An 18,960-nucleotide genomic window follows, 5' to 3' on the forward strand; every position below is an offset into this window, starting at 1 on the left:
AATAGGTAGTTACGCATGAGCCAACTTTTATGGTTTTAATACTGTTAAGTTGGGATTAATCGCTATCCATCTGTTAAAGAGGACACTTGAGATCATTATTTGGTTTTATAATCATAAAAATTGGTCTAATTGATCCCAGAGGTGAGCCCAAAGTTAGGTCATTTTTCAAGTCACATTTATTGTATATGTTAATCGTTGATTAAGAAATTAAATGTGTTTTCTTTATGTTATGTTTATGAATATTTATTGGGCTTTCAAATAACACCAATATTGTTAGGGCACCATGATTGTGTCAGTAGAAACGAGGTTTCCTGTAAAACGTAGGTGGGCCGATTTTTGTGATGACCAGTATAGTATTATAATGCGTAAAACACTACGCTTGGTTTAGAAAAAGATTAAGATTTTAATTAGTTTATTTAAGAATAACTTATCAACCACAGAGCACGACAGGTTATGTGCACTTTTCACATATTTCACCGTAATAAGACATAATAGTTTTTCTTACTTAATCAGTAAAAGTAACTGTTTCATCATCTTGACAATGATCTCGAATCATTGTGTATTGTCATTTTGTGAAAACTTCTCACAACTTGCATGCGTATAATGAAGATCGGATAAAGTATGCTCACCGTTTACTTTTTAAAATAAATACTTAAACCCATACTAAAAAAAATATACCTACACCTAACAGGGTAGAGCCTACTGTAATAAATCAAGACCTATATTGATCTTTTTAAATTTTATTAGAATCTGGGATTTTACTTCCATTACTGGCTCATAAAGACAGTCTTCGTGATATTTGTAGTGCCGTAGCAAAAGTTATTATCAAACTGGAAGCGATTACGATGAATGTTGAGTTGCACAATTAGAAAGCAGGACAAGTGTGTCAAATTAAAGCTCATGCTCATTTTTTTTTCAGGTAAAAGCTCTGTGTGAAGAGCTTTTACCTAAAAAAAAAATGAGCATGAGCTTTTTATACTAAATTATCGCCAATGTGCAAATGCAACACTGCTGTATCTTAACATTAATAAATATCAAGCAGGTTAAGAAAGCCTTATGAAACTGAATTCTTAATTCACAATGGCTAAAACCTTCCCAAGCCCCGAAAGAAAAGTCCTTTATAATAACCACTATTTGTACCTATAGATAAGCTGCTAAAAATATTTCTACTTGAAATAGAAAATATCTAGCTTATACTATTTACATAGTAAAAAAACCATCATCATCATTTGTAAATATTGTCTCGTATCAATGTCTTTTTCAGTTTGCTCGTAGAAAATTGCGAGAAACTATCCTACTCTCTTAAAACTTAATAAAAGTAACTTAATAATAACAACATCCAATTACAAAAAAAAAACATTGATTCTGGTAGCAAAATACCAGTTAAAAAAAAAAAAAACTGTACCCACTTGTATTTGTCACATACATACTACTATGCTTTGATAATGGCTGCATGCATATTTGGTTTTATTTTACTTTCGATGTGAAAATACACCATTTTTTTACTGCCCATTGTTAAACATGTCTTATAGATACATTACAATTGTTAATTAGTAGTTGTATCGTTTAGAATGTTAATTGAGATCGACTTGATTCTACGGAGATATAAAGAGTGGAAAAATTAAACCAAGTAATCAAAATCTACAGATTATTAAGTTAAGAGATTCCTAATAAAATATTATTAGTTACATAATTTTCCATTTATTACTCACTAAAGAGGTATAAAAAATGGCACAAAATTATTATTGTTTTTGAAGTTACTTGTACTACAGCTAGAGTCAACTAGCTGAGCTAGTTACTTATTCATTAGTAAGGCTAAGTTGCACCATCTAACTTTGACCGTAACTGTAACGATAACCGGTGTTTTTTTGTATGGAGTTTGACGATTTCTTGCGTTTGTTAAAGTTAAATTTGGATCGTGCAACCCAGCCTAAGTTCTGATTCCGTTTGCCGGCAGTGTTATTTTGTAAGGAACTGAAACTACAAACCTGAAAGTGAGACAATACAAATTAATTATTAATAGGAAGACAAGACAAGAGATCAACAAGGCTCCATTTATTTCTCAAATGGCAAGTAACTACTGCTAAGACCAGGTTAATTTATTATTCTGTCAACTGAATGTTAAAAGGCTTAAATGGTGCTATTTGTTGATGAAAAACACGTTTTTCATTAATTATACTTACCTACTTACGTGGTTATACGAAAATAGACCTATTTAAAGACATCTTTAATCTACATAGAAAAGGCTATTTAGTTCAGAAGAAAACAACAAAGTAAATTGTATGATAGTTTATTTCTAGTATAAATAAATAGTTCTAATTACGTATAATAAATTCGTCGTCTATCCTCCACAAATGGAAAGTTTTGCGGGAGACAGACGAAGTTTCGATACTTAAAAATTAAATAACATATTTAATAAATTATGTTTTTAAGATGTCAATTAGTTAATAAATAAATTAATCGTTATTCGTGTGATGTCGTCAGTAATAAATGCACGTTTACATTAGACTGTTGTTTCAGTCACGAGGTAGCTTTATAATTTTTGTCTGGTGGGAATCTTCTAAAGAACTTAGTAAAGATAAGTTACGTAAAAGGTCATTCATTTGATGCTTTTGTTAATTTCAAGTGATTCGTGAAAAAATTAAACCACGGGAAACAGAGTCGTGATTAAAAAAACATAAGAAATCATCTTTTCTTTTGAAGACAAAAATCATTGCTTTCCCTTTATGGAAAATCAAAGTATCTTCATTACCATTGAACATAATTATAATATTTTTTAAGACAGTGGATTTCTTTCCCGTGCCTTTGATTTTGATCTTTCGTTCAGTACCTAGCGTTTAAGTTTGAAGCGAAATCTCTCTTCGAGTTCGTAAATTATTGTAAGTGTAAAACCAAAGAAAATTAGCCGGGTGATCGTTTAGTCAGAAATGGTGGCGTCATTGTCAGATCTGGCCCACGGGGACAGTAGGGGGCCAGGGGCGGGCCAAGGTGCGGCGACTGGGGCCGGCAGCAGTTCAGCTCGTGGATGGAGATGCACCAGGGAAGACGGCGCTGATGCCGCGAAGAACAGCCTGGATACCGCCTGGAAAGTTATTTGAATAGCTTAGTTATAAGAAGGATACATCAATCAAGTTTTATCCCTTCCTTTATATGGGTACATCAATCAAGTTGAGTGATAATGTAGTGTAAGCGACACATTTCTTATTAGATATTTTTATCACCGTCTCGACTCAATTTACCTAAGTAAGGTAAATTGAGTTGTAATGTAGAGCTATTTGCAAGTGCAAGTGGTTTAAGCCTTTACGAGTATATACGTAAATAATTTGTTTTAACGTAATTATGTATGTACCATCTAAATATATAAAAGGAGAAACTGACTGACTGACTGACATATTAACGCACAGCCTAAACGGCTAAACGTAGGCACTTGAAATTTGGAAGGGACGTAGCTTAGGTACCGTAGAGGTGCACTAAGAAAGGAATTCCCGAAATTTCCACGGGAACGGGAATTAGCGGGAAATTCCTTTTTGTATGAAAAATCTAAACCGCTTAAGTTAGACGCTTGAAATTTGGCATGCATGTACCTTAGTAAACTTAAAGCTTAGTTACAACAGGATATTGCAAATTTCCTACGGGAACGGGAGTTAGCGGGAAAAAACATTTGTATGAAAAAATCTAAACCGCGTAAGATAGATGAAGACGGGTAAAACGGGATCCACGCGTACGAAGTCGCGGGCGGCTGCTAGTAATAACATAAAATTAATGTGATAAGTCAATCGAACTTAAAATATTAAATAAACCACAACTCCTTAAGTATTTTAGTTATTTTTAACACATGAAATAAAAAATGAATGTTTCAAATAAACTCAACTGTCGCTTCAGATTGCATTTTAATTGCATTCCAATTTAGTCGTTTAAATAACGAGCAGCCAGAGTCAGTTAAATAACGAGCAGCCAGAGTCAGCTATCATTTAAATAAATACGTGAAGCGAGTTAATAATATTTAGAGTGCCACGACGACAACCCCGATGTTCATAATAATCCTAAATAAAAGATAGTTTCATTAATTTTTGTCACTGGCAGTCCTCTTCTACTACACGTAAGCCTCCATTGAAGGGTCCTGAAAAAAGAGGGACGCCCTTTTTTCCGTGCAGCCGCGACAGTTAAGTACTTATCTTCATAAAGTTCGTCGATCCATCTTACTTCTATTGTATTATTTATTATACATATTTTATTAAAACTTACTTGACTAATAGCAACGATGAGAAGAATGACGCCGATGGCCAGGTTCTTGACAGAGATGACGGCCAAGGCCATCAGCAAGGTAGAGATGACGCCCAGAGTGAACATCACGGGAAGGAAGATGAAGGACAGCCTCTTGAGGGCATTGTGACCGAACGTACGGCCGACGCTCATGTCTGAAACGTAAATAAATATATGTCATTAATAAAACTTGCGCCTTTCTGCTACCTTTAAAGGTCGTCGGTCCACCTTGTGGGTGGACGTCCTACGCTGCGCTTTCCGATACATTGGCCTCCGCTCCAGAACCTGCTGCCTCATAAAGGTAGCGCTGGATGCAGGCCACCAACCGGCCATTGTGGAAATCTTTGGGGGAGGCCTATGTTCAGCAGTGGACGTCCTGCGGCTGAAATGATGATTTATGAATAAAATTTGCCCACATAAGTGCTAAATATTGGTCTAAATTGCATAAAGATTTTCATTTTCAATTTAGGCTACTTGTTTGCTAGTGCGATGGAAAGACCAGATCAAAACTGCTGTGGGTGGCCTCCTGTACGAGTGCTGATTTGACCATCAACAGGGAAAGACGGCAAAATATTAAGGCACATCATGATAATCACGACTCTACCAAGAGTGTAGCAACTGAGAAGAAAAAGAAGAAGTCCACTTCTGGTTATAGGATTCAATGCTTAGCCCGGCCCTAACCTAGGTTATTGCCATTAAAAATACAAATACCTACCTAGGTAAAGATTAAAAAGTAACAAGCATTATTATTGTGACAAACAGCAACGTGTGTTGGAAAAAAAAACAGCAACGTGTGTGGTTTATACAAAGAACTATTATTTCCCACTTTACGAACATCGTGACTCCTTGTGGAAGAGATGTTCCACGCCTTATTTACCGAACTAGGTCTCCACTTAAATTAGTCATTCTAATTTACTTACTTAGTACTTGGTGCGGTGAATAAGTACTATAATGGTACGTTTTACTAACTTAAAATTCGTATGTTAAACTTTGGTTGACGTTGGTTAGCATAATTAATTATGATCAAATTCTGTTATACAAAACTTTTCGTCACATAATGAATACTTTTGAATTAATACAATTACGACAGAGTTCACTCTAACAACCCACAAATACACACCTCAGAGACAGTAGCCTCAAATATGAAATTAATTACGATGAAAAGTTTTGATTTGTTGGTTTTTATTCCTTTAAAAAGTTACGTTTTCAAAGTTAAATCTAGATAATGAAAAGAATCAGTAATTGGTCTTGCTCCAGTGAAACTTTTTGACTCTCTAAGTAGGTTTGATTGTTTTTCTTCGAAGGAAAAGTTTGATTTTCATCGTATACACAGTTGTAGTGTGGTTGTAGTGTTATTCTATTAGGATTCCGTAGCTCATACGGAAAAAAGGACCCTTAAATAGTCTAAATTGAATAGGTCTACCTACAGTAGTACCAACTCCCCATTGATCTACTGAGAATCAGATATTTGATAGATTTCACAGTACCAGTCAATGGATCGAACTTTTTTAAAGTTCGTTCGTTCGTTCGTTTCAGCCGAAAGACGTCCCCTGCTGGACAAAGGCCTCCCCCAAGGATTACCACAAAGACCGGTCCTGCGCCGCTTTTTAAAGTAATACAACTGAAATATTTTATAATTAGTCATTATTGATAGAACAATTTCCCATGGACTCAGAAAGTGATGAAGATGGAGTTTTCTATACAATAAAGCCTTCGCCTTGTGGGAAGAAAGAAATCATTATCTCAATGAGGATCCGAGAATTTGACCGATTCACACTTGATAATTTTTTGTTACTTAATTGATTAGTTTAATACATCACCATTTTATTAGGCTGGGTTGCACCATCTTACTTTTGCTTTGACAAACGTCAAAAATCGGTCAAACTCTATACAAAGACACCGGTTATCGTTAAAGTTGCGGTCGTTAGGTGGTGCAACTCAGCCTTAATTTTATAGTCGAATGTTGATGATAAACATTTTAGTGCCAATTCACGTATGTTTTACAGACAAATGCCTGCCAAATTAATAAATTGGACATTAAGGCAATACTTCTAATAAGTTTAATGAGTCGTTAAACTTACTCATTAAACTTATTAGAAGTATTGCCTACTTCTAATAAGTTTAATGAGTAATTTTTACTGGAGTAGATAACCAGTGTACCGATCAATTCCAATTATGACCAACGATAATAAAAAATATTTGATTAGAATTGTACAATTAATTACTTACACGTTTTAACGATTAGAAATTTTGGCATCGGATAAAAGGAAATATTGATTTATCATCAGAAAACACCAATTTATTATGCCTGTGCAGAGTTTGTTATAAGAATTTTCTCCTGAGATACATTTTCAGGATCAGTAAGTAGATTTAGAAAAAGTTCATGATAAGTAATTCTAAGAAACTTATTGCAAAAAGCTTAAGTAATCATTTACACAGAAAAATGGATGTGTAAACTCAAACAAAGCGTTGTTGTTGTATGAAGCGTCATACAAGTTCGGTTAGTTCAATCATGTAGAAAATTTTCTTTCACAAAACGATGCTTTTACATTATTAATAAGTGGAAAAGGTCACATAAACTCACGGGTGTGTGTATTGATTTTAGTTTTGGTGCATAAAAGATGACAGTGTCTCAAGTCCTTTGGATAAAATTACACACCTTTGCCCATGAAATCCATCACCTTTCCGGAAGCTGCATCTTCACTTTTCACTACGGCGACGAATATCGTCACATACAGTAGGGTTAGTACCGTGATTTTGTTGCACATTTTGCTCACTATTAAAACTTTGGTTAGTTGATTGACCACCGGCTGGTGTTTGACTGATTGTTTTTTTGTCGGATGCCAGGATATAAAGTGTCCTGCTGAAGACAATGGTCGGCAAGACCAAACGTTCGACAAAAGAAAGCGTAGGACAACGTGACGAACCGATAGAAATGTCGCCCTCGTTATGTGGGCTCACGACTTCCCAAACTTTTATGAATTAAACATAGGGCGTAAAGTTTGTTTTTGAATAAGTCGATCAAATCGAATCAATTCTTTACACAGTACTCAGACAGTAACCAGACTGCACATTTTTGTTGCTGTATGTACAGTGTACAGGCTATTATCCTGTATTATAACGAGAAAGAAGCAAAGAAGAACACTGGTTATATTAGACCCGACTTTCACTACACCGACTTCAAATGAAGTTGGTGTAGTGAAAATTAAATCACAACAATTATTCGGGCAGGAGTTGTGGTAGTACTATTTTCTTTTGAGCTCAAACATAGGTGAATTAATGAATGAAGACAGAATTTTTTCAATATTAATTAGGGATGATACAATAAAAATTCAAAAATTAAACTAGTCTTAAAGGACAGATTCAACATCCAGCAACAGGCTGGAATAAACTGGATGCAAGTGATCGCGGTCAGAAAACGGTGGAAGGTTGAAGAGGAGGCCTCGCTCCGAAGAGCTGCCCAAAGGCTGATAGATAGAGAGATATTATCTCAACAGTCAATATGACTGCTTGGTAGATAGATACTGCTTTAGGCAAAAAATATCTTGATGAAACTTGTTGTAGAAATTATCTTTGCAAATAATAATTTCACACAAGCTAGATCACAGAAAAACTACTTACCTATGTATCTATGACTAAAGTTTGGGAACCAGCGGCCATTTCTTTTCAAGGACTAATGTCAGTCATTAACGGCAGTGCTCCCGACGGGCCTGCGCTATGATCCTTATCAAACAAATGAGTTGGAGAAAGTGATCATTTGCAAATGGACACGTAAGTTTTCCGGCCCGCATAAATTCGGCAACGGTATTTGGTGAACCCTTTTTAATGGCACATAATGGAACTGCTGAAATTAAATAACGTTGTTACAATGTTTGGCTTGTAATAAACAGGCTTTTCCATAATACTGTTTCCGTATGTTTGGATTTGTTCTATGTTGTGCAAATACTTAAAAAAACAGTGCAAAAAATATAATTACTTTTGCAATATCCATAAAATTCATTATAAGAAAGGCTTTTTAGTAGGTAATTATATTTGTTAAATGTTTCTATTTTATGGTTGCCATTATTTTATTTCATCCCTGGTTTCCTTTTCAATCATTCACTGTACTCAGAAAACAAAACTCAGCAAGAGAGAAGCCTCTGAAACAAAAGTTTTTTACTTACCTATTTGCCAGAGCAATTGGAAATCTTAGGCTGGGTTGCACCATATTACTTTAACAAACGTCAAAAATCTATCAAACTCCATACAAAAAAACACCGGTTATTATCGTCAAAGTTACGGTCAAAGTTAGTTGGTGCAACTCAGCCTTACAACATAATCTGCTTCTTATATTTTACAATCCACATATTAAACAAAATTGTTTTTATTATTTTGTTTATTTCATTCAACTCGGATATTAAATCGATTACTACTTCAAATCATATAAATATTCATTTGATTACTTTAAAGATCTTTTTAGAAAGCTCGTTGATGTTAGATAATCCTGAATATCGGAAATGGAACCAAAACATGATATAATTTTCATGTTAATCACACGCGCTACAAATATTCCAGACGGTCCTACTTTTAGTGTGATTACAAATTACATCATCATGATCTAACAGAATTTGGTTTGCTTGTTGTATAACATATCGGGTGTTAGTTAATAGCATATGAGATGCTAGTCAAAACTACTGTGAAAATTCACCATTTAGAATGTCCCATGCTGAGCGTACTAAGTTTTTATAAGGCCATATATATGTATATAAATAATAGCAATCTTATTCCATAACTTCTCTTAACTCGTTTATCGTGCTTTCATGAGATATACCTAGCACACGTACTTATGTACATTTCGATAGAGGGTTGGTTGGAAAACCTGTTCATAAGACGGTCATCAGGAGATAACAGGTCCGGTCGTCGTACGGCTTGAGGCTTGCTAGCGGCACTTCAACGGTTGTAAGCTTAAATTAAGTTTAAGCCCTCGCATGGGTGCTATAACGAAGATCATTCAGTCAACAATTAATTGAAAAGTAATTGAAAAATCCATAATTAGATGCAAAAAGAAAAGCCAAATTAATGCAGAAATGGAAAACTAACACGCAACGAATTTTGTGCAATTGAAGCGTATCACAAGCGGGTTTCAGCGGGTACCCTCAGCCTTTACGCATTTATTTATTACCCAAATTACTTATTCATTTTAAATAGTATCAAATATCCATAAATTACGATAGTTTTATTAGCTACTCGTCTATTCGTATCAAGTTCATTTAAATAATGTATCTGCGAGATTGAAATGCAAAACGATTTATTTGTGTAGAGGAAAATTGCCGCAAATGATTTTATTTATCAAAAGTAAGAGCGGTGAAAGTAATGTTAGATACAATAGGTTTCCTTTTAAGCCTTTGAAAGTATGTAACGGCCGTATTATTGATATTAAGTACAATGACACATGAAACTAAACAGTAACATCTTAAAAGCAGTTGTAATAGATACTATATTGCAATTACAATGTCCTATAGTTTATAATGTGCGGTCGATTGTACTTGATGGCTGCTAGACTTGGGTCCGATGTACCTATACGATAAAGTTTTATGAGCGGTGTTAGCATATCGATATGGGATTTAATATTTAATATTATCTTAGACAGGTCTTTGAACTCTTCAGAAATTCTGATGACTAATTTGGAGAATTATATTTGTATAGTAGGCAATTCCTGAAACTGTACCTATATTAATCAATCGTACGGTGTCACGGATATTGTTCAGTTTATAACTATACCTACCTATAATAGTATAAGCTATAAATTCCTAGAAGTTTTGGGGATTAATAAGAGTAATTTACGTATATGTTTAACTAGCTTTCCTCCCGCGGCTTCGCCCGCGTGGAATTTTGTCTGTCACAGAAAATTTATTTATTGCGCGCGTCCCTGTTTCAAATACCGGGATAAAAACTATCCTATGTCCTTTCCCGGGACTCAAACTCTATGCTAAATTTCATCAAAATCGGTTCAGTGGTTTAGGCGTGAAAGCAAGACAGACAGACAGAGTTACTTCCGCATTTATAATATTAGTATAGATTATAGGCAGGGGCCTCATATAAATATAGTATTTCCATGAGGATTAATATATCCAAGCAATAACAAGACCAGCCAAGCATTTCATAATAGATCTATCAATGACAATGTTTCAATACTGTTAATGCTTTTAATTATGCGGCAGTAATTAGTGAAATGACTCTACGCTAATCAATTCAGTATCTATGCACGCCGGAGTCCGTATGCGCGACACGTCGGTAGAAACTCGATGCGCCCGCGCATGACGGTGGTAGGGTTGCCGCCTTAAAATTGGGCAGTTACTAAAAACCCCAATTCTTTTGTCAAAAAATATTTAACTTACAAAACAATGCAAGCCATGAAAATTCCACCCAAAACGTAGAAGTGATATTAAAAAAAAATGTTAGTTGCTCGAATTATGCATCTGTCTAAGTCCAGTTAGTCATAAATCCGGAAAAATCTGTGTTTATGGTAGCCCTGCGCACGCGTCGCCCGTGACCACAGGGTCGCCAACCTGCGTAATATGCGGCCGCTGATACAGCTATTAAGCCATCGCCTCGAGTGGAACACAGGAATCAGAGCAAATAGCTCTCAAAACTTAGCATCTGTAACGGATAAGCAAATTCACGGACACTCTCGATTTTCAAATGTCTCAATTTTGAAACGCATTGGCAGATTATTCTTTGTTATTTCAACAATCAGTTTAGCTCGCGTGATAAGATATAAATGAGAACAAAAAAAGCCTCATTAGTACTTTTTTTAGTCATAATGACAGGCTTTAAATAAGAGTAAACGTTTTTTTTTTTCATTTTAAAATGGACAGCATTAAAAGTGTCGTTTCAGGCATGATACCAATTAAAGCAAAGCTCATGAGGTTCATGAGGTGACAACCCTATTTAATGTCAAACTTGCTGTATTTGGCCATACGGGCCACTTCCTGTCCATAAACAATGCAGAAAAACATTAGCTGTACGAGTAAGTGTGTAGCTATATCGACAGAATCGTATCACCACCTACAATTTGAGATCACGTTTTCGAAAGCTTTTGAAATCGATTTTCACCGGAATTTGTAAAGTAACACGCGGTATTACAATCAATCAAACAGGGGCAGTTCGAAATTGTTGCATATTTTTCCTTATGGATATCGCACACGAAGATACCAAAGAAGTTAGCGTCAAACAAACCAATGAATTCCCTATGTGTATAGCACAGGTGGCTATTTCTATGTAAAAACCTATTCTAAAGTCATAAATAAGAAAATAATTATAACTAAAATTACTTGCTACTTACCTACCTAAATCGTGTTTCAAGCATTTATTTTTATGCTTACGTGCAATAAACCAATAATCATTAATTTCAGATTATGTTCGTCTAGTTAGAATTAATCATTAACGAATTTATGCAAAAATGGTTGTAAGTTACCAATTATGCTGGTCACTATTAATCATTAGAAAATGCTCTGCGTGCGAATCGTCAACACTATTTGTTATGTAATAAATCCGTCCGAATCTATATATATAAAAATGAAACCCGTTTCGCGTTGTCACGGCATCACGTGTGAACGGCTGAACCGATTTCGATAATTCTTTTTTTTAAATGTTTGTGGAAGTCCAAGGATGGTTCTTACGGAAAAAAATATTAAGAAAATCTCTACGCTAAGGCGGTACGAAGTTCGCCGGGTCAGCTAGTTATAGATTAAAATCGTTATATCGTTGCTCGGAGTATCCCCAGCGGGGTGACATAGAATGTAGAGTCACTCCTCCCACTGGCGAGAGGTGCGCGCGCTCAGTTGGACGATAGCGATGCGTGCGACCGCCGCGATCGTCATTCTTGCCGCGTTCTCGCTACGCTCCTGCGCGCACGCAACGGACCCGTCGCGGCACCGTGACGTCACTGACGGAGTGCGGCGGCTCATCAAATGCGCTCGGACTCTCGGCCCTTCGACATGCATCGCAGCTCTTGCCAATTGGCGCGCCGAAAACGCGATAAACACCAAAGAAAAGAATCCAACGTTCAGTTTAAAGGAAATCCAGAAGTTTCCATGGGAGCAGTACACCAACAGTACTGAAGATGAACTGTATTCGCGACTGTGCAGTGGGACGGAGAAACTACTCCAGTATAAAGCCCTGAACTTCAACATGGTTCCTGGCTATGAATTCCAGCTGGCGTCTCGAGGCAACGGTACTCTGAACATCGACGTTTATAAAAGTGAGTAAAATTACACAATTTGCAAATAAATAATAAAGTATACGAGTACCTAGGTAACATGCAGTAGGAAATGTACTTTAATTTACAAAAGAAAACTTTAAGAGCTTGCAGCTAATAAAGTGACTTGTGCAATACAGTACAAAAAGCTCTATTGAAAAAGCTTTCTGTTGAACGGTTCTATAATTCACAGTTGTATTATTGTTTAAACTTTTTAGATTTCATAAGAGTCCTTTTGTGTTTTTGTTTTATTAAATCAATAGTAATTAGTGTTGCTGATATTTATTGTTAACTACTCGTATAATAAAATATAATATATTTTCATGATAATGAAAGATAGCATAACACAAAAGTAAAAGTGCTTTTTTAAAGCTTATTTGCAGAAATAAATTAGTTTTATGAGTTTTTTTAAAATCCGTGTACAAATTAAAATAACATTTAACATTATTTTATGTATTGATAGAGTTCAATTCCTAGACAGGAATTTATATAACTGTGTTTACAGTTGGGGATATTTATGCGTGTACAAACTATGTTCCGTAACGTTTTGTGTAAATCAGTCCTTACCTACTTTCATTCGTGGCAAATATTTTCTCGTTGACTACTACAACACATTCGCGTCTACATCGATTTCGTTTTGGATTAAAGGAATACTATTAAAAATAATTGGTGTACCTACTTGACAAGTATCCTACTGAACAGTGTCTGTAATATTTTCTTCTGCAATTTCAGGCACTGAGAACGAAACCTCGCGTGGCATGAAGAAGATGCGAAAGAAATTCTACGCGATCATACCCTACCTACTCTTGCCAGGCCTCATCATGTCGGCCGTCTTGCCCTTCGTGTTGCCAGCGCTAAAAATGATGACTGTCGCCGTGGGTATGCTCAACAACATGGCTTTGTCTGGTGCCATTTTCACTTTACTAAGAAACAACGCGTTCAATGACAAATACGACAAGAAAGTTATATACGTCAACGAAGGATACTCCAACGAAAAGGCAGCAACCATCCAGGATAATAAACCAGAAGTAAAAATCCGTTACGAGCCGGGTCAGATTGAGATCATCCCCGGCCCAATTGGCCCCCATGAATATGAAGTTGTCGAAGATTGGCCCACCAATAACGAATGGATCAACCAATTGTATGCTAATAAGTTCACCAAAGCTGCTAAGAAAGATTTGTGGAGAGAAGGGGCACGGACAGAAGTAAGGGTGTAAGAAATAATGCCAGAATCTCCGTGCAAGTGTTGCCACTAGTCTGTTAAACTTTAACTCGTACTGTTATTTATTTTTACTATTTATTTCTGTAAATATTTTACATTAAACTAAGATTTCTTAAGTTTTTACTTTAACTAACCATCATAATTTCGAAAAGCTCGTCATTGTCTTATTTATCTATCTACCTACAACCTTCATAGGTTTTCTCATGAAAGACAAGCATATTTCAGTTAACTAAGAGTAGACCTTTTTTAGGTGGAATTTAAATTATTGCTTAAATAATACAAGAATCATTAGTAAAGATATTCATGTTGTCTATAGTTAATGAACTCATTATTAAAATAAGTGACTATGTATTGCTATGATTTATAAGGTCGTTTGTTCTGTGGTGTTGTTTTACCTAAATTGATGATTATTATTTACCATATTACGATATATTTAGCTTTAATTTAATGAATTACGCGATATAAATAGACAAGTAGGTACTGCTTTGGAAATATAAATTAATATAGGCTTAATTTATCTTTAGTGTTAGACACAGTTCGTTGGAATAAATGAACAGCGGGATTGAATCTGATCCTTCAATGAGCCCAAATGAGTAAATGATTTTGTATTTAGACTGTTTTATTTGTAGAAATCTATTTTTAGTTCACTGTATTGAAAGGTACCAACGTGATTTTGGAACCCAATAAATAGGTAGAGCTTTTGCTATCTATCTATCAAAATCTATCCTAGGTTGTAATCGTGACTAGGTAGAACATTAAAATAATAAACACGTAACCATTCTCGGTATGTTCTACAAAATAAAAGTTGAATAATTCAACGTGCATTCCGAATAAAAGTTGTCCTAAACTTTATCACTTACTCTGTTTTAAACTTTCACGTTCACTTTCTTTTGACTTAAGTAGATTGAGATTTGTTATTATCAATGTTTATCTTTGTAATTTGAGGCGACGATTGCTCCTATTGAGATTTTTCGATCCCCGTAGACCGCTGCACTAATGTAGTAAAACCCACTCATAACAACTAAATCCAAAAAAGCGATTGAATACCAATTGAACTTAATAAAACACCTAGATATTGAAGGGATTATGTTGAAGCAGACCGGTATCAACTATTCTCTATTTGCAACTCTTCCAAAATATTGGACACTCAAAAACAAAAACTCACGAACCCAGGCCTAGAATTCGCGCCGTTTTATCGATTTTATGCGATAAGCCCATACGTTTGTCTTCTAAAATCATCGATAAGATTTTATCACGGGGCGCATCCTAGCCCAGCTAGTTCAATCAAGTGAGAACTTCATTATCTTGACCTTGAAGTTTAGAATAACTTTAATTTATCTAACTACTGGCCATTGGCGCAGAAAAGTTCTCGAGTGGCGACCACGGGCAAGACGTAGCGTGGGCAGACCTCCTACTAGGTGGACCGACGATCTGGTAAAGGTCTCGGGAAGAACCTGGATGCGGCAGCACACGACCGTTCATTGTGGAAAACCTTGGGGGAGGCCTTTGCCCAGCAGTGGACGTCATTTGGCTGAAACGAAACGAAACGAATTTAACTAATGACAGATTTCCAATTCAGTGAACTCTAATGCTTAGGCTGAGTTGCACCACCTAACTTTAACGGTAACTTTGTCGATCACCGGCGCTTTTTGTATGGAGTTTGACAGATTTTTGACATTTGTCACACTCAGTCCTAGGTTTTAAAAATACGTCAGTAGGTAAGAAAATATCTCATTAGATAATGCCTACTGAAGCGAAACCATTAATTCATCAGTACTCATTAATCAATGTATATATCTTATTAATAAAAGAAGAAAGTGTTGTTTTATTTACGGACATCTAATATATCACGTACCTACTTACTTTCCTGCAGACGGCCTTCATCGAAATATTTTTTAATGGTCACTAATTATGATGGAATACCTACTACTTACTTAAAATGACAGTCCTACTATCTTAATGCTTATCTATTTTGTTTTAACTAATGAGTTAAGATACCTACTTGAAAAGGTTCGTATATTTGTAGATTTTCTAGTGTTAATTATAAAATTAGGATCAACTAAATTAGATCAAATGAAATGCTTTCGAGCTGTTTTTTATTTTATTAAAACGCTTTAAAACAAGTTTTATTTGTCTTATTCTTTATAATAATCCTATAATAAACCATCATTTTACGCTAAATGCTATAGCGATATGATAAAAGCTTACAGTAAATAGGTAAAAGTCTCAAAAATATAATTTAAGTTCATTAAGAGCCTATTACACCATCAACGTCTTAATATATTAACTAACATTAATGAAGATAAACAATAAAATATGAAGTCTTAAAATAATTTGTATCATGTAATCATAGCAGCATCCTATATCAGAGTAAAAATAGGCTCCTAATAAAACAAATAAAAATAAATAAAATAATAATATGCTATACTATCACCGAATCCAGTCCTTTTATTACCGAATGATAAATACGTATCCTATTCTCTGAAATTATTAATAAATATCAAAAGGATAATTACATTTATTTACATTCAGCGATTTAAATGTTTCCTTTAATTTATATAGTTTAATTAGATTTGTATAATTTAATTTGTTTGGTATACAATTCAGTGCTTTTGGCTATATAACAGAAAAAGAGGCAATAATAACGTGCCTCCCGTTTGTAACAGGACAGGACTTTTTATTTTAGTGGCTGGTTTGTTACATTCCAAATTAGGTACAATGACGTGGTATATATGCAATGTTATCGATTAAAATCACTTTCTACTCCGCTGTCAAAATATTGATTATTTTCCGACTGCAGAAAAGAGGAAAATGTTTTGAGTCAGTTCGCCATTTATGTGACCTCTAACTAGGTTAATGAGTTTTGGCATATAAATTAAGGCACATTTAAAATAGTTTTTAAGTCTTATGCCTTTAGTTTATCAATATCCAATATCAGATCCCATTTTAATTTGAATTAAATAATTTGAGTAGTTCTTTTGTCTTTCAAAATCTTAAATTTTGATCCACATTCAAATTACAACAGGAAACTTTTAAATGCAAATGACTCCACACACATTTGTACAAATTATAAACCTAAAGCTATGCTATTCTATCTTTCTATGACTGATTTCTGCTAGCTGTTTATCTTCTTCTGGCATATCCTTGTCCTCCCAGCCCCAGACTGCGTTCTCGTGAGAGTGATCATGGTCATGGTCATGGTCATCATCATCTATGACCTTTGGAGCTTCTTGGCAGGACGGGTGGGAGCCGTCTCCGGTCCTTGCAGCACGTTTCTTGATCATATCCACTGAGACTGTCTTGAGGTCGTAAGCCCAGCCTGAAAAAAATTGCGTAACTAAGTGAATCTGAATAGAAAAACCTTTTGGGAATGAAAATTGTGAGAACCGTACATACGGAGACAGTAGTTTAGTCTAGATACTTTGTCTATGAAAGTCCAAAACAGGTAGGTAGGAGGAGGATTCAATGTTTTACAGAATAATATTCAGCGTTGTTCAACAATTCAAAATGATTTCGATAGCTTCACTGTAGTTCGTTAGTCTAGGGAGGCCTTTGTCCAGCAGTGGGCTTCTTATGGCTGAACGAACTCTAGTATCTTTGGGCTGACTGAAATAGTTTTGTGCAGGTTTAACGGCAACTTTGTTTTTATTCTAAGTAAACCAATAATGAAGCGTACCAAACTTCGCTGCAAGATCAATCAAGGATGTCGACATGTTGGTGCTATAGTTTCCCAGCTCAGCCGCCTTGTAGTCCCACGGGAACACGTGGTGGTAGTTGTGCCAGCCCTCGCCGAACGCGCAGATGGCCACCGTCACGTTGTCGGTGGCGCCAATGTTCCTGGAATAGCAAAACACATGTTGAGGAAAAGTGAAATTAGAGAGAGGCGTCGTCGGTTCAGTTGGATACTGGGAAAAGTAAGTATTCGTGGGAAAATGTTTTTGTTCAATGTTTTTATAAATGGCATGTGGAACGTAAATTGTTCACCTTTTGTTTCAAAAGGTGCCTACTATCGAATATTTTCCTAAAGATGTCGGATAGGTAGTACTTCTACACAGTGGAAGATGTACTATTCTCATTATTAGTCCTACTTGGTTGTTTAACGTATCGTTTTTTTTTTGGTCGGGTAATTTTGGAAGCGATCTTTTCGATTTCAGTTGGCATTTACCCTTGTCAAATATCCATTAAAAAAGGTCTCTCTTGAACACATTTTTATGTGTGCTTAGTTTACTTAATCCAACTTCATAGCTGTTATAGTTAGAGTTGGAGGTAGGTAATCTGAAATGAGATAGTGCAAAGAAAAAGAAGTAATTAATTCAAGATATACTCACTTGTCATAAGGTCTGTTTCCCCAAATGTGTGCAGCGGAGTTGACCAGCCAGGTGAAGTGGAGAGAGATGGTGTATCTCAAGATGGCTGCGACGTACCACGAGCTCCACGGAGTCTCACCCCAGAAGTGGATGGGGATCCAAGCAGGGATCAAGAAGCAGAGCACTGGCATCAGAACCAAGTAAGTCCTGGAATAGACAAAAATAATTATTAATCTGTTATTAATGGTTATTAGTCTGTTATTGTTTCACTGTATGTTTTCCGAACAAAATAAAATAAAATAAATAATCCAAAAATGCGAGTCTAAAAATAATCTTTTTCTGTTGACGCCTGAATAAACTTCGCTTAATAACGACGAGTAAATTTGCCTTCTTAAACTGACGGGCCACTATTGTGTACTTTTAGATATTTAGCGAAGAAAGTTTCTTATTGTGTCTATAACGGATTGAAATGAAATTTAATAAGCATTAGACTTTTAAGAACAATCAAGAAACACAAAAGCAAGGTTATTTCGAATGACGACTTTTGCCCAATTTTGTAAATTAGGCACACAAGCTCGATTACCTACCATTTGCCATTTTCCTGATTGCCTTTGACAGTTAATCAAGGAAGTTTGAGAACAGAAAGCCTAATCATCAATTTAAAATCTAAGATACCTTACCTTTGTGCGTTTACTTGTTGATCTTGAAATTAATTAACAAAGTTAAATCTAATTTTTTGTTAAATTAATTAGAGACGCTCGCTTTGACTTCCTGGTGTACGTTTTATGTTATCACGAAGTATAAGTACCTACTAAATAATAAATCTTTATTTCAGAAGGTCTGTTTGTTAGGTAATTTTGATAGTAGAGCTAATGGAGCAATGTCGAAGCGCAGAATCGCCTATTAAGATTTAAGTAGCAATTGTGCCT

The 18,960-nt window shown here is 35.4% G+C and overlaps 3 protein-coding genes across 3 annotated transcripts; 1 reads left to right on the plus strand and 2 right to left on the minus strand.

Moving 5' to 3' along the window:
• Positions 1-2,838: 2,838 nt before the first annotated feature.
• apn (apnoia) lies at positions 2,839-7,062 on the minus strand. The gene is made up of 3 exons (XM_028317201.1): positions 6,923-7,062; positions 4,246-4,418; positions 2,839-3,082 (listed from the first exon to the last, which is right to left on the minus strand). Exons 1-3 carry the CDS (start codon positions 7,029-7,031, stop codon positions 2,918-2,920), a joined length of 447 nt encoding a protein of 148 aa, XP_028173002.1. The 5' UTR covers positions 7,032-7,062; the 3' UTR covers positions 2,839-2,917.
• Positions 7,063-12,056: 4,994 nt separating this feature from the next.
• On the plus strand, positions 12,057-14,341 carry LOC114361953 (uncharacterized). Its single transcript, XM_028317187.1, has 2 exons — positions 12,057-12,505; positions 13,235-14,341. Exons 1-2 carry the CDS (start codon positions 12,100-12,102, stop codon positions 13,717-13,719), a joined length of 891 nt encoding a protein of 296 aa, XP_028172988.1. The 5' UTR covers positions 12,057-12,099; the 3' UTR covers positions 13,720-14,341.
• Positions 14,342-16,331: 1,990 nt separating this feature from the next.
• LOC114361944 (acyl-CoA Delta(11) desaturase-like) lies at positions 16,332-18,628 on the minus strand. Its single transcript, XM_028317172.1, has 4 exons — positions 18,615-18,628; positions 18,053-18,286; positions 17,401-17,561; positions 16,332-17,043 (listed from the first exon to the last, which is right to left on the minus strand). Exons 1-4 carry the CDS (start codon positions 18,626-18,628, stop codon positions 16,811-16,813), a joined length of 642 nt encoding a protein of 213 aa, XP_028172973.1. The 3' UTR covers positions 16,332-16,810.
• Positions 18,629-18,960: the final 332 nt, after the last annotated feature.

Source organism: Ostrinia furnacalis, unplaced genomic scaffold, assembly GCF_004193835.3.
Source record: "Ostrinia furnacalis isolate ACB-3 unplaced genomic scaffold, ASM419383v2 OfSCF6075, whole genome shotgun sequence".
NCBI classification, from domain to species: domain Eukaryota; kingdom Metazoa; phylum Arthropoda; class Insecta; order Lepidoptera; family Crambidae; genus Ostrinia; species Ostrinia furnacalis.